Source organism: Amyelois transitella, chromosome 30 (genome assembly GCF_032362555.1).
Source record: "Amyelois transitella isolate CPQ chromosome 30, ilAmyTran1.1, whole genome shotgun sequence".
NCBI classification, from domain to species: Eukaryota; Metazoa; Arthropoda; class Insecta; order Lepidoptera; family Pyralidae; genus Amyelois; species Amyelois transitella.
The window spans coordinates 3,993,202-4,015,232 of record NC_083533.1 but is presented as its reverse complement, the minus strand read 5'-3'; the positions used below and the strand labels follow the sequence as shown (position 1 = coordinate 4,015,232).

Sequence of the window (22,031 nt, the reverse complement as noted above, 5' to 3'; positions counted from 1 at the left end):
TATAAACTACATTGCACAAAATACAAATGTAGATACAGCACAATTAGCGGACTTAATGCTAGTAGCATTACATACATACATACATATGATCACGTCTATATCCCTTGCGGGGTAGACAGAGCCAACAGTCTTGAAAAGACTGAATGGCCACGTTCAGCTATTTGGCTTAATGATAGAACCGAGATTCAAATAGTGACAGGTTGCTAGCCCATCGCCTAAAAGAGGAATCCTAAGTTTATAAGCCTATCCCTTAGTCGCCTTTTACGACATCCATGGGAAAGAGATGGAGTGGTCCTATTCTTTTTTGTAATAGTGCCGGGAACCACACGGCACTAGTAGCATTATCTAGCAGTAAACCAACTTAATTGGTTATTTATTATATTATGACGGCCTCTGTGGCGCAGCGGTAGTGCGCTTGTCTGTGTCATTGGAGGTCCCGGATTCGAATCCCGGCCAGGGCATGATGAGAAACGAACTTTCTCTGATTGGCCTGGGTCTTGGATGTTTATCTATATACGTATTTATTATGAAATATAGTATCGTTGAGTTAGTATCTCGTAACACAAGTTTCGAACTTACTTCGAAGCTAACTCAATCTGTGTAATTTGTCCCGTATATATTTATTTATGTTTATATTTACGCACGAAATTTTTTCCCCCCAGAAAATCGGCGTTCCCCTGGAGGGCTTCGTGAGGGTGCAGCTCAACCTGAAGGTGGATCGAGCCCCGAACATCATGATCAACAATATCAACAAGTTTCCCGACATTATCTTCCCCGTCATGTGGATTGAAGAGGTGCGTATCAGAACATATTAATAAAAATGTCGGGATTAAAAGTGACATAACATACTCATGATTGTACATCACGTTTATATCCCTCGCGGGGTAGTAAGGCCAACAGTTATAAAAAAGACTGAAAGACCACGTTCAGCTTAATGATAGAATTGAGATTTCTAGACTTCTTTTAGACTACTCCATGTCTTTTCCAGGGATGTCGTAAAAGGCGACTAAGGGATAGGCTTGAAAACTTTGAATTCTTTTTTAGACGATTGGTTAGCAACCTGTCACTATTTAAATCTCAATTCTATCATTGAGCCAAATAGCTGAACGTGGCCATTCAGTCGTTTCAAGACTGTTGGTTCTGTCCACCCCGCGAGGGATATAGACGTGACCATATGTATGTATGTATTAAAAGTTACATAACATACAATCACGTTTATATCCCTCGCGGGGTAGTAAAGCCAACAGATATAAAAAAGACTGAAGGACCACGTTCAGCTGTTCGGCTTAATGATAGAATTGAGGTTTAAATAGTGTCAGGTTGCTAGCCCATTCCCTAAAAGAGGAATCCCAAGTATATAAACCTATCCCTTAGTCCCATTTTACGACATCCATGGGAAAGAGATGGAGTGGTCCTATTCCTTTTTTTCTATTGGCGCCGGGAACCACACGGCACTTATACATATATTATTCTAGGTTATATTCTACCTGTATATCAAATTCCGACATAATCGGTCCAGTAATATCTCGCAACCTGTCACTATTTGAATCTCAATTCTATCATTGAGCCAAACAGCTGAACGTGGCCTACCAGTCTTTTCAAGACTTGGCTCTGTCTACCCCGCAGGGGATATAGACGTGATTATATGTATGTATGCATATTTAAGCAATAAATCTGTTCCCAGGGCATTCACGAAGTGACCACTCCAATTTGGCGTTGGATCTTCCTCGCCACAACTTTCGGTCCGGTCGCTGCGCCGTTCCTGTCCTACTCAATGATCGCATTCGGAATCCTCACGTTGATCATTTGCTTCGTGAGAGCATACAAGAACTTCGTGATCCCACAAAATTCCATAGAGATTGTCGAAATGGGGAGGGAAACAATACGAAGGGGTTCCACTCTCATAATTCACAGTTCACAGAAATTATTGCCTCATAAGGATACGTCTTATCAGCTGTTGAATCCAATACCTTCCACGCCTAATATATCAAAAGCGGAAGAGTTAGAGAAGTTACAAGAATTGAATGTTGTTAAAAAAGAACTGAGCCAAAGTTTGGACGAGTTGAAAAGTGATTTTGTGAGGACAAACTTTTGTGACATTGAAAGAGAATCTTTGATTAGGGCGGATAATTCGTTTATTCTATCGGAATTAAGGAGATATAGTTTGTTAAGAATTTCCGAGGATTTGTAGGTTGTTTTTTGTTGTACGTGTGATAACTCTGAACCGTGTTTTCGTGTTGGTACCTAAATGAATGCGTATTTGCTGAAAATCGCAAAAGATACAAACTGAAAATAAAATTTGAAAGCAACTCGTAGGAATTCACTATCACGTCGTCAAAATAAATTTAGGAAATAAATAAAAAATCCAGAAATGGAGAAATAGAATTGACTTTTTGTCTTAAGATGAATAAAAAATCCAAAATTATTATAGCTTTTATAAAAATAATTTAAAAATAACGGGAATTTCATACATTGTTAGTATTTTTTATCTAATAACATTGGAAATTGATTTGAATATAACCTTTAAGTGGATCCATGTACAAAGATTAGTTCACAGTTGGATTTTACTATTTTTTTATTTATCTTTATAACACAGTTAAAATCCCAAGTTTAAATTTAAACATAATTGCTACTGCACTACGAAAATATGAAACACGGTTTTTGTTTTTGGTTATACTAAGGTTGTGTTATGGACTGAATGTAAAGGTTCCAATTTTTGCGGAATCTTACGAGATAAATGAAAATTTGCTCATTATTTTATTCGGATGGGACTAGATTAAAAATCTGTCACGTTTCTATAAGTGGAATTTGACTTTATATATCAATTGGTTTAGGTATTTCTACCAGTGGTATACTTGATAAAATTATATGTTATTATGATAAATTTTGTGATAATTCTACATTCCATCTTTACTGAAATCTCAATGTGATCTGAATCTAGTTTACAACAATAATTAATTTCGTATGAGTGAAACGATGATTTTATCAATTAAGTTCTACACTAACAAGTAAGTTCCATCCTTAGTTTACGTATATTGGCCAAATTTTGATATTTTAATAGATAATAATTGTAAACTTTGTTATTTTCTAAAATGGCTACATATTTTAGTTAAAAAGACTGTAAACAGCCGTTTTACAAAATGACTCTTTATGTTATCGTAAATTAAATTCTACATTTCGGCATTGATTAAGGCTTATAAGACATTTTCACTTTTTGTTTTTTTTTTTAATTAAATACAGAACTAATGCTGCATCTTTAAATGTTAGAATATTAAAAAAAAACTACAAAAAATATTGGAGTAAGTGGAAATGGGCGGCAAATCTCTGCCTTTACTTTTTTTTAATGAAACCATTTTTTTTCTTTTGACGTTTTAATTCAATTTATGATCTTGGATGTCCTGATATGATTTCTTGATTTTCATAATGCTTGAATTTTCTAAGATACTTGAAAATTATGAACAAATGATCCTAGTCTATATTTGATTAAAAATAGAATCATTGTATTTCTTAAAATTTTCAAATCGATAGTCTAATTACGAAATACAAACAATACTTTTGTCTGTTCTTGCTGTGAATAAAAAATGTTCAAGATGAATATTTAAAAAATCGCACAACACTACAAATACTTACATTTTTATTTTAATAGAAAATATGTTATTTCTATTTTCTCTATAAAGTCTCTTAAAATGAACTTTCCTTTCGAAAAGCCTACAATACAAATAAGAAATGTAATTGGAACTAATAGATCGTAATTTTAATTATAATAAATAAAATTATACCGAATTTAAGCAAAATATTGAAAATTCTTGTGAAGACTGGTAAATATAATAAAAATGCACAAAATTATAATTATTCTTTTTGAACCGACGTATAGTTTATTCATTCATATATAATACTTGCTCAATTTTACATTGATATTTTATACAACAAATACCTATGTATGTTAATTAGAAATAATAAATTTATTTTTACTATAATATTTAAAAAAAATTATGATGACAATATCAACGGCAAAATGACCAATTAATTGATTATTTTTTTAAATAATATCAATGATTGTTTAGAATGTGTTCAGTGTATGGAGAATTCTATTTTAATAATAAAATTTACTTTAATAAAGCAATTTAATATTCCGTTATACAATTTAATGAGAAATGCCTTATTTACACGAGTTACAAAATATGTAATATCCATTTTGTATAATATTTGCCTGTTATCTTTGCCTAGTAATTTCATATGAAGGACCCATTAAAAGCTTTAATGCAGTAAGACTTTTTGCGTCAATCCTACAATGAATACAGTCCATTTGTATTTTATAAGAGGGTTTTAAGGACTATATTTCTATGAATTTAGTTTTACAATTGTAAATATAATATTAAGATCCCTATTTTTTGTATCAAATCTATATTTGTAATAAAAAGATAATTTGGAAAATATTGAATGTATATTTTTTTACCCAGATAAAATAAACAACACATTACTTTATCAACATCCATAAATATATCGAAAATAATCTTAATCTTCTCATACCGTGTGGTTCCCGGCACCTATAGAAAAAAAAAGAATAGAACCACTCCATCTCTTTCCCATGAATGCCGTAAAAGGCGACTATGGGATAGGCTCATAAACTTCGGAAACGCAATCATATTTATGCGTGATGTGTGTTTATTTTTTTTTTATTAATAAAATTTTAAGTATTTCAGGAATCAGGGGTGGGGGTTAATAAAATTAAATAATTCAGAGCCTAAAAAGTAATTTATTGACTAGCAAAATATTACGCTGTTGTTATAAGTATGAAATATTATCAACATGATCGTCTTATAACTACTAAAGCATTATAACTATAGTATACTATAACTGGACAATTTTTCACTATAGGCTAGCGTATCTTGGAATAAGAAAAATAAACATCTGAGCCGGGTAAATGTCTACATTTAAAAAATAAAAAAGAAAATTAAATATAATTCTAGCTCCTACGGAAGACGAAAGTTGAAATATAAAAAAACTAGCTGTCCGCGACTTCGTCCGCGTGGAGTGCATCATTGAAGCCCTCAAGGATGAAAAAATGTCCCCGTTTTTTTTCTCATTTTCCATTATTTCTTTGCTTCATATATAGATTTCAAATCGAACCAGTAGTTCCTGAGATTAGCGCGTTCAAACAAACAAACAAACTCTTCATCTTTATAATATTAGTATAGATTATTTACATATTTCATAGAGTTAAAATCAGCAGTTCTTTAATGAAACTAAAATATATATTACTTATGATAAAAAATTAACATACACTTTGTATATTTTTTTTATAAACAATAAATTATGTGTTGCCAAATTTTAAATGAAACTCCTGAACGTTGTTAACTGAACTTCTAATGAACCGATTTTAATGAAATAATGTGATACTAGCAAAAGGTTAGGTCAAGAGTACCCAAACTACATATATACTATAAAATGTTATGTTTGTCATGAATGATAGTTAATCACTACATAGTATAAAACAAAGTCGCTATTTTAGTCTGTTTGTCTGTATGCTTAAATCTTTAAAATTACGCAACGGATTTTGATGCGGTTTTTCAGGTAGAGTGATTCAAGAGGAAGGTTTTTATGTATAATAACATTTATAATTTTGCACCCGTGCGAAGCCGGGGCGGGTCGCTAGTTTTATATAAAAATAACGGCGAATTATTCAGTTCTCGAATATCATCGAAATATCTCGAATACAAATTAATACAAGTATAAAACAATTAATATAATATCTTACATGTAAAATTTAAGACATTCACTTACACGGCTCAGGAGAAAAAAAGCAAAATAACAATATTATTATTAGGAAATAGCATGTTTTTATCATTCCAAGTTACCACGACAGCATAGACTGAACTGATGTGTGTCCATACTTCAATCATAAACATACAAATATTAATTCATAATGTAAAAAAAAATAGACTAATCACAATTCAACTTACGTACAACATCTACAATAATCAGAGAATTTCAATTAATTATTCATTAATAACTTGGCATTAGAGTACATCTTGTTTGTATTGCCTCGTTTATAAAGCAATATATCGCCAAATCGAACCGAATGAAAACTCAATAAGATAACAACCTTATTATAAGCACATTACAACTTAAAATCCGAAAACAAATTGTCTTCAGCTATCTCGCTCACAATAGTTGTCCAATAGCGGAGAGTTTAGTTCGCGGATTCAAACGACGCGCTCTGATTGGCTCGCCGCTCAAATATTTTCGCGCCGCACAAAAATTTGACTTCTGCGCACTGTACTCTAAACCGAGGTGCTTGCATGAAGAGAGTTATGAATGTGGATGAAGCGAAAGAAGTATGCAAGTGTAAATATGTAGTCTCTGTCCACGACTCCTGGAAAGTGTCATGATTTTTATGTATAACTACAATAACTGACGAAAATTTTCAATTAAAAACCGTACAATTAGTGTCAAGCGCTCAATAATATACACGTAACATTTCAGTCTATCCAATCGCGAGAAAATATTTAATCACAATTTATAACTACGACAGTATACTTACAGGACTCTATTAATTATAAAAATCTTTATTATAATTTCACCATCCGATTACGTATATCGTTTGCTTCGTATAACAGGCAACATCACTTATTTATGGCCATAAGAAAATTACGATAATTTTTATATAGAATCGAAATATCGTTAATTCGCACAGCAAATTTTTTTTCTTTTACTTAAAACATATTTAAGTATATCGTCATTTAATAAAGTGAATCACTTAAAATATTTTGGAAAACAAAAGATTTTGGCTATATTTCAATAAATAATTTTTTATTGACTGCTCAAAAAAAAATCGAGTATATAAAAATTGTCATAATTTTTCTTATTCCGACATATTTTTTTAATTTGTTACCGTACAACTATGTTTTTTACAATAAAACATTTTTATACGATAATAAATTTTGAGAAATAGTCACTTCCGCATTCACGTTTAATGTAAAAAAGCACATTTATGCGATAATTTATTTATACATATGACTTTTTAAAATCTAAATACCTACTTCCGATTGTTCTTGCCAAACCGAATTAACTTTACACATTATTAAGAAGAAGAAAAAAAAACGAATTATAAATGGAGTATTTTTGTCGAATTTTACGAAAAGAATTGTATTATTTCTTGTGACAAAAAAAAATATCTCATATCTATGCCTCGCACAATCCCTTTAAGGCAATAAAATAGAATGTCTATATCCTAATATGGCTGCATCAGAAATCAATTATTACAAATAATAATTACAATGAGTACATTTAAAACTTATTTCTTTTTACAATTAAATAAATACAATCTCGACTATGGACGGTTTTTATAGTTTTTTTTTTTTTTTGTGGTTAAAAAATATCCTTATGCTATTTCTTTTTTTTCAGTCGGCTGAAGAAAATTAAAAAAAAAACTATTTTACTCACAACCGGTCGTTAAATTGACGAACTCGCTCCGTTAAAAACCTTAAACGAGTTTCCCAAAAACTAAACATTATAATAAAGTATGCTTTTTAAGCTGTGTATAATAAAATTACAAAAAAAAATCATGAGCTGTTTCTTATTGCCAAAGTGAATACTGATTGGGAAATATTTTGGTTAGCTGACTTAGCTGTCTACTGTCATTGAAATAAGTTTTACTAAATTATACTTTCCTTAATAAAACTAAAGACTTTTTTTGCCGATTTTATTACTAAAAGTTTTACTTTAGTTTTAGTTTTACTCGATTTTAAAATTTGCCTGCTATTAACGAATCACAATAATCTAATTTGTCAACTATCCAAAACATTTCATTTGAAAATAAATCGTAAATTTTATTTTTAAAGAATACGTTCAAGATACTTTAATTATATGATTAATAAAATTTTTAATAGTGAGGTATGTTTTTACGTATACACGGTTCAATCTGACTGAATAATGAGTGAAGGAATTTAAATTTTATCCAAACGAACATTTTCACAATTTGTCGACGTGTTAACGATCAATCGACTATCAACAAAATCGATAAATCATTTTATTTACAAGATGAATTTTTACTAAAAAAAAAATTATTGAAAAAAGTAATAAAAAAAAACAATATTTTTTTTCCACCAATTATTCAGTCATTTTAGTATATATTACGACTTAATTAAATAGTATACCGATAAATATGTCTTTTCGTATTTAAAAAAAGGTGACACGTGTCATGAAATACTTTAATAATACTTTTATACACTTATACATTCGCAAATGTAATTAAGACCGTAAATCTATTTATTGTAAAACTGGGTTAATATAGTTGACAAAGCGGAATATTTTTTGTATAATTTATAATAATTGAAAAAAATATTTTTTATTTTTTTTAATTTTACATAAAATATTTTTTTCGATTACAATATTCGTTAGACCTCAGCCAACTACAAATTTAATTAAATTTAGAGATTTGACGTTATTTCTTTTTTTTTATGAGACAAATATGTGCAGTTGAGTGTTTTAGTTTGTTCAAATAATAGATTACATTAAATTAAATCGTATACCCTTTTCTTTTTAAGTCGTATACTCTTATCGTATTTTTTATCAATCTTATTTTTTTTATTACATTAATTTTTTTAAACAGACCATATTTTATTTGATAGTATATTATCTGAATGATAATTTTAAAAAAAATATGCTTATTTATAATGTATATATTGCTTGTGCCTTATTTTATAGGTAACGTAGTAATTAGATGCGAGATCGTGTGAGCGAGCAATATTTTGACTTTTAAATGAATCCGATACTACATACATACATATGGTCACGTCTATATCCCTTGCGGGGTAGACAGAGCCAATAGTCTTGAAAAGACTGATAGGCCACGTTCAGCTATTTGGCTAAATGATAGAATTGAGATTCAAAAAGTGACAGGTTGCTGGTCCATCGCCTAAAAAAGAATCCCAACTTTGTAAGCCTATCCCTTAGTCGCCTTTTACGACAACCATGGGAAAGAGATGGAGTGGTCCTATTCTCTTTTCCGATACTACTTACTAAAAATAAATCTAATTATTTTCCATACAAATAATGGGTTATATGTTTGTATACATCAAGATCTCTTTAAACTGTATATATATATTTTTTATATTTTTAAAACACTCAACTGTTCATATTTCATAAATTATGATTAGATATTAAGCGAAATATTTCGTTTTTTTTTGTTTGTTTTCAATCACATTTACCGTTTAATGCATACTCTGAATGGAATAGTTGGCGTCTGTCTGTTCATCTGTATGTTCGTTCTCGTCTCCGGAATGCTCGGCATCTTGCTCCTCGTCTTCTGATGATGAAAGCAGTCCTGGAAAAATTTAAATACGTATATACAGGGTGACATTTAAAACAACTGCATCCTTTTAAACATAGACTATACCCATGCTTATGAGCCGTTTGAGCCTATTTTTATTTAAATTAAACGTCATCATTTTCACATTTAAAAAACCCTCAAAACTACGTCACACGCTTTATTAAAGACCAATACTACAAAAAGAAATTAAAACTAAACATGTGAATAAATGTCTGAAAAATAAATTATTTTTCTAGTATCAAGATCAAGTAAAGTATAGAGCTGTCGAGATCGCTCAGCTGAATGAATTGTGTCGTTGACCTCTGAATCTTACGCGTCGCTTTTCCGCCGGCCGGGGTGATATGACGTATTTAGGATCGTGGATTTTGATACTTTTATTTTCTTTCGTACTTTCTGAAATATGAACCGATAATTTTCTTTTAACGTTTTTTAATATCCTTTAGATGAGTAAACATAACAGTTAAATTTATGCAGTTGAATTAAAAGTCATCCTGTATAATATTTATAAATACAAAGAACTGCAGGGTTACTCTTGACGCGGTCGAGATACGATCAAAATCGAGTCGACATCGAGAATCAGTAATTTGGTAGGTACCTACTAACAGTCTTGAAAAGAACCGAAAGCCACGTTCAGCTATTTGGCTTTAAGATAGAATTGAGATTCAAATAGTGACAGGTTGCTAGCCCATCGCCTAAAAGAAGAACCCCAAGTTTAAAAGCTTATCCCTTAGTCGCATTTTACGACATCCATGGGAGAGAGATGGAGTGGTCCTATTCTTTTGGTGCCTGGGAACCACCTTTTTGAACGTTACATACAACCTGAATCACCCAATCCAGGGTCCATGGTCGAAGGCATACCCCGGGCTCCTCTCCAGAGTGGTGAGGATGCAACCGGGACTGAAGTCAGGTCAGGACGAATGAAAACTGCTTTGTATTATCAGCAGAGATCGGAATATGAAGATTGAATTGGGGCCAATGAACTGAAACGTATATATTAATATGGACATGCCTCCGTCCGGGATTGCGGGATTTGTAAATTATCAAGATTTTTTCCGGAATTTTTACAAGTGGGATGAAGAATATATTGGTGGTAGCTGTTTTCCCACGACTTCGTTCACGTAAATTGTAGTCCTATGTTACCCGCGGACAATGTAGTTTACTGTAAGTGTAAGTACTTAAATGGAATCCCGTAAAAGAGGCTTATCCATGTTATGCTTTCTATGGTAATTCATGATGCAAGTACATAAAATCAATCTACCTGTTCCGATCTATGATTATCAGTGTCTTAGTTACTCATACATACATACATAAAACCACGCCTCTTTCCCGGAGGGGTAGGCAGAGACGTACCTCTTTCCACTTGCCACGAATGTAAATGCCATCGTAATTACTCACCAGCTGTAAACTGTGGGTTGGAGAGAGCGTCCGGCCAATATCTCTTGTTTATTGAGGATCCATTTTTACTTTTCTTTCCGACTGGAAAAAAGTTAAAAACTTTGTAACGCCTATAATTGTACCGCATTTATAGCAAATAAAGTATTTGTATTTGTAAAAATTTGGGTAATTTAAAAAAAAATTGATAATACGCTTTACGGTAGTACGTTTGTCAGTGACACCGGAGGTCCCGGGTTCGAATCCCGGCCAGGGCATGATGAGAAAAAAGAAATTTTCAGAATGGCCCGGGTCTTGGATGTTTATCTATATAAGTATTTATTATAAAATATAGTATCGTTGAGTTAGTATCTCGTAACACAAGTCTCGAACTTACTTCGAGGCTAACTCGATCTGTGTAATTTGTCCGGTATATATTTATTTATATTTTAATATTAAAAAATATTTGAAAATTTTGGAATTATTTTGTAATATTACAGCCAACAGCTAGTGTCAGTGGGCTATGTAGTCTGTGCCTACTAGGGGAACATACATACATACAATCACGTCTGTATCCCTTGCGGGGTAGACAGAGCCAACAGTCTGAAAAGACTGATTGACAGCCACATTTAACTTAAGCTTGGCTTTATGATAATAATGACAAGTTCCTAGTCCGTCGCTTTAAAGAAGAATACCAAGTACATAAGCCTATCCCATAGTCGCCATTTACGACATCCATGGAAAAGTTGGAGTTGAGATTGAAATAGTGACAGGTTGCTCGCTCATCGCCCAAAAGAAGAACCCCAAGTTACACGACATGTCCTATTCGTTTTTTTCTATTTGCGCCGGGAACCACACGGCATTGTACGGACAAGTGACTCGATTTCATACATATAACTAACACCAGTAATATAGGTAAAGGGTCAGGTCAAGAGTACCCGAAACCGCCGAGCTTGCATGAAGAGAGTTATGAATGTGGATGAAGCGAAGGAAGTATGCAGGGATCGTGGCAAGTGGAAAGAGGTAGTCTCTGCCTACCCCTCCGGGAAAGAGGCGTGATTTTATGTATACATACATACATACATATGGTCACGTCTATATCCCTTGCGGGGTAGACAGAGCCAACAGTCTTGAAAAGACTGAATGGCCACGTTCAGCTGTTTGGCTTAATGATAAAATTGAGATTCAAATAGTGACAGGTTGCTAGCCCATCGCCTAAAAAAGAATCCCAAGTTGGTAAGCCTATCCCTTAGTCGCCTTTTACGACATCCATGGGATAGAGATGGAGTGGTCCTATTTTTTTTTTTGTATTGGTGCCAGGAACCACACGGCACACGCATTTTATGTATGTATGTATGTATAACTCACCAGGTTTATCTGAGCAATCCAACATCGGTTGTAGTATTCGCCTGCGCGCGTTTATGAACCAATTGTTGACTTGCAGCAAAGTGAGCCGCGTCTGCGCAGCCAACGTTCGCTTCTCCTCTTCCGTCGGATACGGATGCTGTTGATACGGGCGCAAATGTCACTGTTATCCATATTTCCGTATGTAACGAATTTCTATTATTAAGCTTATCTATGACTAAGCTGTATCTCATGAACCGTGATAGTTAAACATAATCATTATCTAATCATAATAATATGTTTACAATAAATATAAATAAATATATACGGGACAAATTACACAGATTGAGTTAGCCTCGAAGTAAGTTCTTTGTCACTTGTGTTACGAGATACTAACTCAACGATAGGTACTATATTTTATAATAAATACTTATATAGATAAACATCCAAAGCCCGGGCCAATCACAAAAAGTTCTTTTCTCATCACGCCCTGGTCGGGATTCGAACCCGGGACCTCCGGTGACACAGACAAGCGCACTACCGCTGCGCCACAGCGACCGTCAATAGGGAATATTCATGTTTTTTTTTTGTCATAAATCAATATTTTACTTCATTGTAATGTAGAAAAAAATATAATTAAGCTTCAAAAAAGTCTAGATATTTTTCAAAATGAAATTTAAAACTTTGAATTTATTTGAGCAGTTCAAACGCCGTAATTTTGCGCGCGCTTTGCGTGACGTCACGCGGCACTCTCAGTGTTTATTTACTGTGAACTTTTCAGTTACTTCGTACTTATTTACAGTATTGATAACTTTAAAATCATGGAAGAAGCCAAAAAGGCATCTTATAAGTACTGTATAGTACCAAAGTGCACAAATACTACTCGAAAAACACCAGACAAATTGTTTTTTCGTATTCCAGACGATGCGAATATACGAAAACTGTGGTGTAAGGTGATGAGAAGGGATAATGTATCTCCTAAATCGCGTTTATATTGTTGTGAAGATCATTTTAACGTAAGTATACTTTATTTAGGTACAGCATAGTGTGAATTAGTAAAAAGTACGTTTTGCATTAGCTATTAAATTAGGATATAAATTTATAGAAATTAAATCATTAATATATATATCTCAGATACACACAAAGTCAAAGTTATTATACTTGAGTGAACTTCAATAATATAACATGTACTGTACTTATATTATTACCTTGTAGACGTAAAAATATAAGTTTCAGAGCAATGACAACTGGATATGTATAGGTTATGTTTTGGTGTATTATAAGTGAACTGCTGTATGCATTTATTAATAAAAATCCATGTTATGGGCTAAAATATTTTATGTAACATAATAATTACCTTGCAGCTTTCACTCCTCTGATCTCTGCGCTCGTAAAATCGGGATTTGATGCAAAATATGATGTCATCATAAATGCATCTATTTTCGGTAGATTGTCCGATTGTGCTTTGACAAAACCAGCTTCAGTCATCGTTCTACATTTACTACTAATCTAAACTAAACTCCACTACAATCAGCACAAGAAAACAGCTTTAAATATTTATTTTTCTCACTACACAATAGGAGCTTCGATACCGATAAATTCAATGTTGTGCCGCATGACGTCACATTTTGGTCGACCAATGGTGGCGCGTTTTGCTATCTTGAATTTCGCGCCGTTATTTTGCACTTTTTGGATAATAATTTAGGGGTTTAAATAATAAGTAAATGAAAAAAAAACCTTTCGATTATAATATGGCGGTAATAAGTATTCGAGAAAAAAATACTTTAGGCCATTTAAAATTTTATGCATATCTCCTATTATATATCTATGATGTTTTTTTCTATCATATACATATTTTTGAACCTCGCACGCACACGCTAAGTAAATACATACATACATACATAAAATCACGCCTCTTTCCCGGAGGGGTAGGCAGAGACTAGACTACCTCTTTCCACTTTCCACGATCTCTGCACACTTCCTTCGCTTCATCCACATTCATAACCAGAGATCGGAATAGGTAGATTGAATTGGGGTCAATGAACTGAAACGTATATATTAATATGGACATGCCTCCGGGATTGCGGGATTTGTAAATTATTAAGATTTTTTCCGAAATTTTCACAAGTGGGATGAAGAATTTATTAGTGGTAGCTGTTTTCCCCCGACTTCGTTCACGTAAATTGTAGTCCTATGTTACCCGCGGACAATGTAGTTTACTGTAAGTGTAAGTACTGAAATGGAATCCCGGAAAAGAGGCTTATCCATGTTATCCATTGCTTTCTATGGTAGGTAATTCATGATGTAAATACATAAAATCAATCTACCTATACCGATCTCTGTTCATAACTGAAGAAAATGCTGCAGTGCAGTTTGTTACCGCTTCTTCTGCACTGACGCTTCGGAAGCGGCAGTAAACCTAGTTTTAAGTAATTTATTTGACGTCAACCAATGTTGTTAAACCATACGTTTTGACAATTATTAAGCGATACGAAGTATCTTATAATCCATACATATATATAATAAAACTTTGTATGTACATTGAAAATATTTAAGAAAAAAAATTATAAGGGGTCTTTTTAGGGTCAATAGAAGCCAAAACATTTTTTTTTAATTTTTGTCTGTCTGTCTGTCTGTCTGTCTGTATGTTTGTACGCGCATCACGCAAAATCTACCGAACGGATCTGAACGAAATTCGGCACAGATATAGTTAGTTACCTGGATTAGAATATAGGCTACTTTATGCAAGGCTCTTTATCTAAGCAATCTTTTTATGGAAGCGAAATTAACGTAGGCGAAGCCGCTGGCTAAAGCTAGTAATAAATAAATTTTTTGAATTTTGAATTTGAATAACTCAACACTCACAACTAAATGTTGGAACAGCCAAGCTCTCATGATCTGCGTGGCGTGCCTCGGCAGCACCCCCCGCTTGCCGCCCTCCTCGTCGTCCTCGGGCGGGGGGGAACCGGAAACGGATGAACACGAGTTGTTCGAATTCGTTCCTGTTACAATATTTAATTTGAAAAAAAAAAAAAAACAATCTGGCTTTTTTGGTGTGAGTTAAAAAATAAAATTTATGACAGTATTTTTTTTTTTGTTTGCATACCGAACACGGATGAACACGAGTTGTTCGAATTCGTTCCTGTTTCAATAATTAATTTGAAAAAAAAAATACAATCTGGTTTTTTGGTGTGAGTTGAAAAAAAAATATGACAGTATTTTTTTTTTTATTTGGATTGGTGTGCACTTCATTTAATAATAACAACATAAATGTTTAAAAGAATCGTGTCAAATATAATTCAAATTTCGCGCCATTATAGAATCATAGATTCATTCACTCACTTCATGTCGCTGCTCTCTCTCTCTCTACTCTGTGACATTATCGAAGTGTACATGTGCGCCTATTAAAATATAAAAAAAAAAGTTTTCTCGTTTTAAATCGTCTTCCATCATTTCAAAGTTTATCAAATCGTCAGAGGAGAGTGACCAAATATGAAAAGGTATCCCTAATATTGAAAAACTGAATGGCCACGTTCAGCTGTTTGACTTAATGATAGAATTGAGATTCAAATAGTTATACAGGTTACTAGCTTATTGCCTAAATGTAGAAAGTTCTTCAAGACTGTTGGCTCTGTCTGGCCCGCAAGGGATATAGACGTGACGTATTCCATGTTTGGAGTTCCATAATTCACATTTGGATACCTTTGTCGTTATTTAGTGTTTTAGTTTCAAATAGTCAAGGTAACTTAGAACCAAAACAAAATATGGGGCAAATAAATCATTAAAATATACGTACCTACTACAAAAAGCTTTTTATTTGTAATATTTGATCAAAATATGCGTAAAAAAAAAACAAAATTTTATTTTTGGTCTCTCTCCTCTATTTATTGATTGATACATATACCAAATTGAAAACCAAAAACATTTAAATTTAACAATATTTTTTTTTGGCAATATTTTGTATTTTTTATCTAATAATATAAATCTGAGATAGTTCAGAAGTCAACAAATTAGATCATGTCTTGACATTATATCCAGACATAAAGAAAAAATTAATTATGTTTTTTTTTTCTTTTAAAATAACAAATTTTTGAAAAACAATTAATTTAGATTAACAGATGTTGTGATCCGATAAAAAATCTTTAACATCCATAATATATTTTAAAATAATTATATACATTTATTTATTCATAATACCATGTGGTAACCGGCAATTTGGAAAAGGACCACCCCATCTCTTTCCCATGGACGTCGTAAAAGGCGACCAAGGGGTAGGCGAATAAACTGGTTGACTCTTCTTTTAGGGGATGGTCTAGCAACCAGTCACTATTTGCATCACCAAACTCTTGAAGCTATAAAGCTCAACGTCGCCAATCAGTCTTGCCGAGACTGTTGGCTCTGTCTACCCACCCTGTAAAGGATAAAGATGTGTTTACATGTATTTTTATTTGTGCCGTGTAGTTCCCGGCACCAATACAAAAAAGAATAGGACTACTCCATCTCTTTCCCATGGATGTCATAAAAGGCGACTTACTATTGGCTCTGTCTACCCCGCAAGGGATATAGACGTGACCATATGTATGTATGTATGTATGTTTATTTACATAATACAGTAAACTAAAATTAAATTTGCCTTTAAAAATAAATAAATTTACCTGTAAAAGAATCCGTTGCTAGAAGTCCAGCGCCAATTTGACTAATCGGAGTTGAACCTTGGACAACTAGTGGAGCTGAAATATAATAAGGTTTTAGGGTTAATTTTCCTACTTTTAAACAATTTTTCGCAAATATCACTGGAACTATAGTTTTTACCGGGATAAATTGCCGGGAACCACACGACACTATCCATCCATCTATCTACACATATTTAATTACAAGTTCTGTTGACTTCTCTTTCTTAAATTTAAGAGCTAACTATTGTCGGCCAATCAGAAAAAGTTCTTTTCTCACCACGCCCTGGCCGGGATTCGAACCCGGGACCTCCGGTGTCACAGACAAGCGCTACAGCTGCGCCACAGTGGCGTTATATTTATTTCTATACTAAATGATTGATTTCTATACACAATGAAGAATGAATGCGTCACTTAAAAAAAAATTGGCAATCCATAAAATATATATGTATATATATATATATATGTATATATGTATATATATATATTTTTTTCTTTTTTCAATATTAAATCTCATAAATATATAAATCTGAACAATGTATTCTCTCGTCCACATTCTATTCTAAGTTTAATTAGGTAATATTGTGAAGTTGACGTCGTTGAAGAAAATGCTGCAGTGCAGTTTGTTAGCGCTTCTTCTGCACTGACGCCTTGGAAGCGGCAGTAAACTTAGTTTTTAAGTAATTTATTTGACGTCAACCAATGTTGTTAAACCATACGTTTTGACAATTATTAAGCGATATATAGTATCCTATAGTAATGAATAAAAATTTTGAATTTTTTTTGAATTTTGACTTACTTGTATCTCTGTGCGGCGGGGGGTACGCGAGCTCGGCGTGCGGGAACGCGGCGGGGGGGAACGCGGGCGGCGCGGGGGGCGCCGGGGGAGACTGCAATCGTACAATAATTTTTTTTTAGATATACTATAAATATATTTTTTTTTAATTTTTTTTGTTATTTTTAATTTTGTTTTTTTTATTTGTTTATTTTATTTTATACCTATTGATACAGAATTACTTTAATTGATAAAAAAACGGCATCATAACTCGTTGTGTTTAGTTTTAACGATTTAAACATACATATGTACATAGATATATATATATATATATATACATACAATTTGTCTGATTGGTCTGGGTCTTGGATGTTTATCTATATGTATAAGTATTTATTATAAAATATAGTATCGTTGAATTAGTATCTCGTAACACAAGTCTCGAACTTACTTCGAGGCTAACTCAATCAGTGTAATTTGTCCCGTATATATTTATATTTATTTATTTATACAGAAAAATAATCGATACGTAACTTTAGTTTTTATTAAAATTCAAAGTAGTATCATTTTAGTACATCGCAAGCACACGAGATGGCGCTCTACAAAATTGTGCAAAAAAACATATTACATATATAAAAATGTAATTGCAGAGCAAATGGAAACATACATTTCATACCTGATATTGTGGCGAGTTGGAAGTGCTGGAGTGCTCGTCGATGGAGCCGGCCAAGTTGTTGTTGCTCTCGAGACCAGCTGGAACAAGTCAGAACACGTTTTACAACTATACTAATATTATATAGCTGAAGAGTTTGTTTGTTTGAACGCGCTAATCTCAGGAACTACTGGTTCGAATTGAAAAATTATTTTTGCGTTGAATAGACCATTTATTGAGGAAGGCTTGCTATATAACATCACGCTGCGCCTATAAGGAGCAAATAAATAATGGAAAATGTGAAAAAAAACGGGGAAAATTATTCATCCTTGAGGGCTTCAATGATGCCCAAAACAACTATTCCACGCGGACGACGTCGCGGGCACAGCTAGTGTACTAATAAAGATAAATAAATAAATACGAATCACATGTGTTCAGGATCCATATAATCACTCCCTTGCGGGGTAGACAGAGCCAGTAGTCTCGAAGCCTGACAGGCCACGTTCTGCATTTTGGCTTGATGATAGAATTAAGATTCAAATATTGACAGGTCGCTAGCACCAACGCCTAAAAGAAGGATCTCAAGTATATAACTGTATCACTTAGTCGCCTTTTACGACATCCATGGGAAAGAGTGGTCCTATCCTTTTTTTTTATTGGTGCCGGTGCCGGTGGTAACAAACAAACAAAAACAATACTTACCGCCGCTTGAATAGTCAGTTCTCAGCAGGTTTTCACTCTGCATTTTGGTTTTGAGACAGGCTATGTACCGGCCGCAGAAGTCCCGGCACAGCTCCTGCACTTTCTCCAGCTCCAGAAGGTGGATCCTGAGGACCTGGAATTTAAAGAATCGTGTAATTAATTTATACTACCCGGTTGACCGAGCTCTGCTCGGTCTACCAGAAATGGCGCTGATATATTTTCTTAAAACGCGATTTTTAAAATGTTTATATATCTTGGGAACCGAGCTTTTCTTGAACCTAGGACCTTGATAAATCGATTCCTTGAGCCGAAAAGCCCCTAATCTGTAACTTTCATGAAAATCGTTGGAGCCGTTTCTGAGATCCTGATTATATATATATATATATACAAGAATTGCTCGTTTAAATATTCGTTTAGATTGTTACTACGATCCTGATGATCTGGAAAAAAAATGTGTATTATTACATTGTTACTACCCTACTATAAAATGCCCTTATTTTTTTTTGGCTGTATATATGTGCTAATCTCGGAAAGTTAGGGACTGATTTTGTTCACGTTTGAAATGTTGGAAAGTGGGTTTTCTGAGTGGGTTATCAGGTATTATATATCACGGAAATGTTAAACTATAGCTGAGTTATCCCTTTAACACTATTTATTTTCAAAATTTTGTCAGGAGACGAATACAAAATGTTGACTATCTGACTGGGCGGTCAATGACTGAGGTAGGTTTATATCTATATCTATAAATACATAAAAACCGTATAAAAATATTTCATATAAATAATAAAATAAATAACCGTGCGAATCCGGGGCGGGTCGCTAGTACTGGCAATAAAGATTACCTTCCTCCTCCTGACTTTAGTCCTGGCTGCATCCTCACCACTCTGGAGAGGAGCCCGGGATAAGCCCTTGACCAAGGATCAGGATTTCAGATTTATACACGAAGCGACTCCCGTCTGACCTCCGCAACCTTTGCAGGGGAACCTAACCCGTATTGGATCGATCATGGTCACACATCCAGTTGCCTGAATGTGCAGGTTTCCTCACGATGTTTTCCCTCACCGTGATATACCTTTACTATACATACATACATATGGTCACGCACAACTACATATATCCCTTTTGAGGTAGACAGAGCCAACAGTTTTGAAAACACTGCTAGGCCATGTTCAGCTGTTTGGCTTTAAGATAGAATTGAGATTCAAATTAAAATTCCGGCAAAGGGTCAGCTCAAAAGTACCCGAAACCGCCGAGCTTGCATGAAGAGAGTTATGAATGTGGATGAAGCGAAGGAAATATGCAGAGATCGTGGCAAGTGGAAAGAGGTAGTCTCTGCCTACCACTCCGGGAAAGAGGCGTGATTTTATGTATGTATGTATGAGATTCAAATAGTGACAGGTTGCTAGCCCATCGCCTAAATGAAGAGTCCCAAGTTTATAAGCATATCCCGATACCTGTATGCTCTTAATCATGAGGCCGTCAATCTCAGGATCGTCCACCAAGAACGGCCTCCTGTCCCGCCTCTGATGCTGCACGAAGGCCTGCAGGTCCGCACCGAAGGCGTCCGCGGCCGGGGGCTCCGCCCCCGCCGTGGCTTGCTCGCATCTCTCTAGCAGCAACGCGAGGAGGGGGAAGAGGGGGTGCCTGGAATAGAATAGAATATTTATTTTCAAAATTGGATACAAGGTATCAAGGTACCTGGAAATTAAAAACATACATACATATAATCACGTCTATATCCCTTGCGGGGTAGACAGAGCCGACAGCCAAGACTGATAGGCCACGTTCTGCTGTTTGGCTAAATGATAGTATTGAGATTCAAATAGTGACAGGTTGCTAGCCCATCGCCTAAAAAAGAATCCCAAGTTTGTAAGCCTATCCCTTAGCCGCCTTTTACGACATCCATGGGAAAGAGATGGAGTGGTCCTATTCTTTTTTGTATTGGTGCCGGGAACCACGTGTATCATGCAAATAATGTTATGCATACATACATATAATCACGTCTTTATACCTTGCGGGGTAGGCAGAGCCAACAGTGTTGACAAGACCGATAGGCCACATTATATTCCATAGAGGTTCTTATGAATAATGATGTTACTAGTTAGTTATGAATGTGGATGAAGCGAAGGAAGTATGCAGAGATCGTGGCAAGTGGAAAGAGGTAGTCTCTGCCTACCCCTCCGGGAAAGAGGCGTGATTTTATATATGTATGTATGTATGAGGTTCTTAGGAGGAAAAAGAACCACAAATTAACTAACGGAGGCGTGATCTTATATATGTATGTACGAGGTTCTTAGGAAGTAAAAGAACCACAAATAAACTAACGGAGTCGTGATCTTATATATGTATGTATGAGGTTCTTAGGAGGAAAAAGAACCACAAATTAACTAACGGAGGCGTGATCTTATATATGTATGTATGAGGTTCCTGGGAGGAAAAAGAACCACAAATTAACTAACGGAGTTTTATATATGTATGTATAAGGTTCTTAGGAGGAAAAAGAACCACAAATTAACTAACGGAATCTTATATATGTATGTATGAGGTTCTTAGGAGGACAAAAGAACCACAAATTAACTAACAAACTAACTAACTGACTGGGAACTCACTTGTAAACAGCGCGTTTGTCGGCCTCAAACTGCGCCTGGTCGGCGTCGGCGGCGGGCGCTGCGCCCCCCTGCATCCCGCCGCTAACAGCGACGCCACATCTGAAGTGTAACATGTCAATTCATTCATTCATTTATACTAATTTATAAAGCTGAAGAAGAAGAAGAAGGTGCCGGGAACCACACGGCATTGTTGTTGTCATATATCTTCTGTCTCACAATAATGGTTGACTTATTTTTTTACACATTTTCCATTATTTCTACGCTCCTAATAGTTGTAGCGTGATATTATATAGCCAAAAGCCTTCCTCGATAAATGGTCTATTCAACACAAAAATAATTTTTAAATCCGAACCAGTAGTTCCTGAGATTAGCGCGTTCAAACAAACAAACAAACTCTTCAGCTTTATAATATTCACGTCTATATCCCTCGTGGGGTAGACAGAGCCAACAGTCTTGAAAAGATTGATAGGCCACGCTCAGCTATTTGGCTTAATGATAGAATTGAGATTCAAATAGTGACAGGTTGCTAGCCCATCGCCTAAAAAGGAATCCCAAGTTTGTAATCCTAATATTA

General features: G+C 34.3%; 2 protein-coding genes across 3 annotated transcripts in view; one reads left to right on the top strand and one right to left on the bottom strand.

Moving 5' to 3' along the window:
- LOC106130993 (scavenger receptor class B member 1) overlaps positions 1-4,379 on the top strand; it is a 74,797-nt gene extending 70,418 nt beyond the window's left edge. For both annotated transcript variants that reach the window (XM_060952909.1, XM_060952910.1), the window contains 2 exons: positions 663-794; positions 1,685-4,379. In XM_060952909.1, coding sequence (XP_060808892.1) covers positions 663-794; positions 1,685-2,191 — 639 coding nt within the window. In that variant the 3' untranslated portion in view covers positions 2,192-4,379. The remainder of the gene's footprint in view (positions 1-662; positions 795-1,684) is intronic.
- A 2,964-nt stretch (positions 4,380-7,343) lies between these two features.
- LOC106130972 (homeobox protein PKNOX2-like) overlaps positions 7,344-22,031 on the bottom strand; it is a 34,560-nt gene continuing 19,872 nt past the window's right edge. The window contains exons 2-11 of the mRNA XM_060952911.1: positions 21,458-21,556; positions 20,303-20,492; positions 18,849-18,981; positions 18,171-18,247; positions 17,519-17,609; positions 16,705-16,779; positions 14,915-15,051; positions 12,074-12,209; positions 10,730-10,810; positions 7,344-9,328 (exon numbers count right to left, since the gene is read on the bottom strand). Coding sequence (XP_060808894.1) covers positions 9,216-9,328; positions 10,730-10,810; positions 12,074-12,209; positions 14,915-15,051; positions 16,705-16,779; positions 17,519-17,609; positions 18,171-18,247; positions 18,849-18,981; positions 20,303-20,492; positions 21,458-21,531 — 1,107 coding nt within the window. The 5' untranslated portion in view covers positions 21,532-21,556 and the 3' untranslated portion in view covers positions 7,344-9,215. The remainder of the gene's footprint in view (positions 9,329-10,729; positions 10,811-12,073; positions 12,210-14,914; positions 15,052-16,704; positions 16,780-17,518; positions 17,610-18,170; positions 18,248-18,848; positions 18,982-20,302; positions 20,493-21,457; positions 21,557-22,031) is intronic.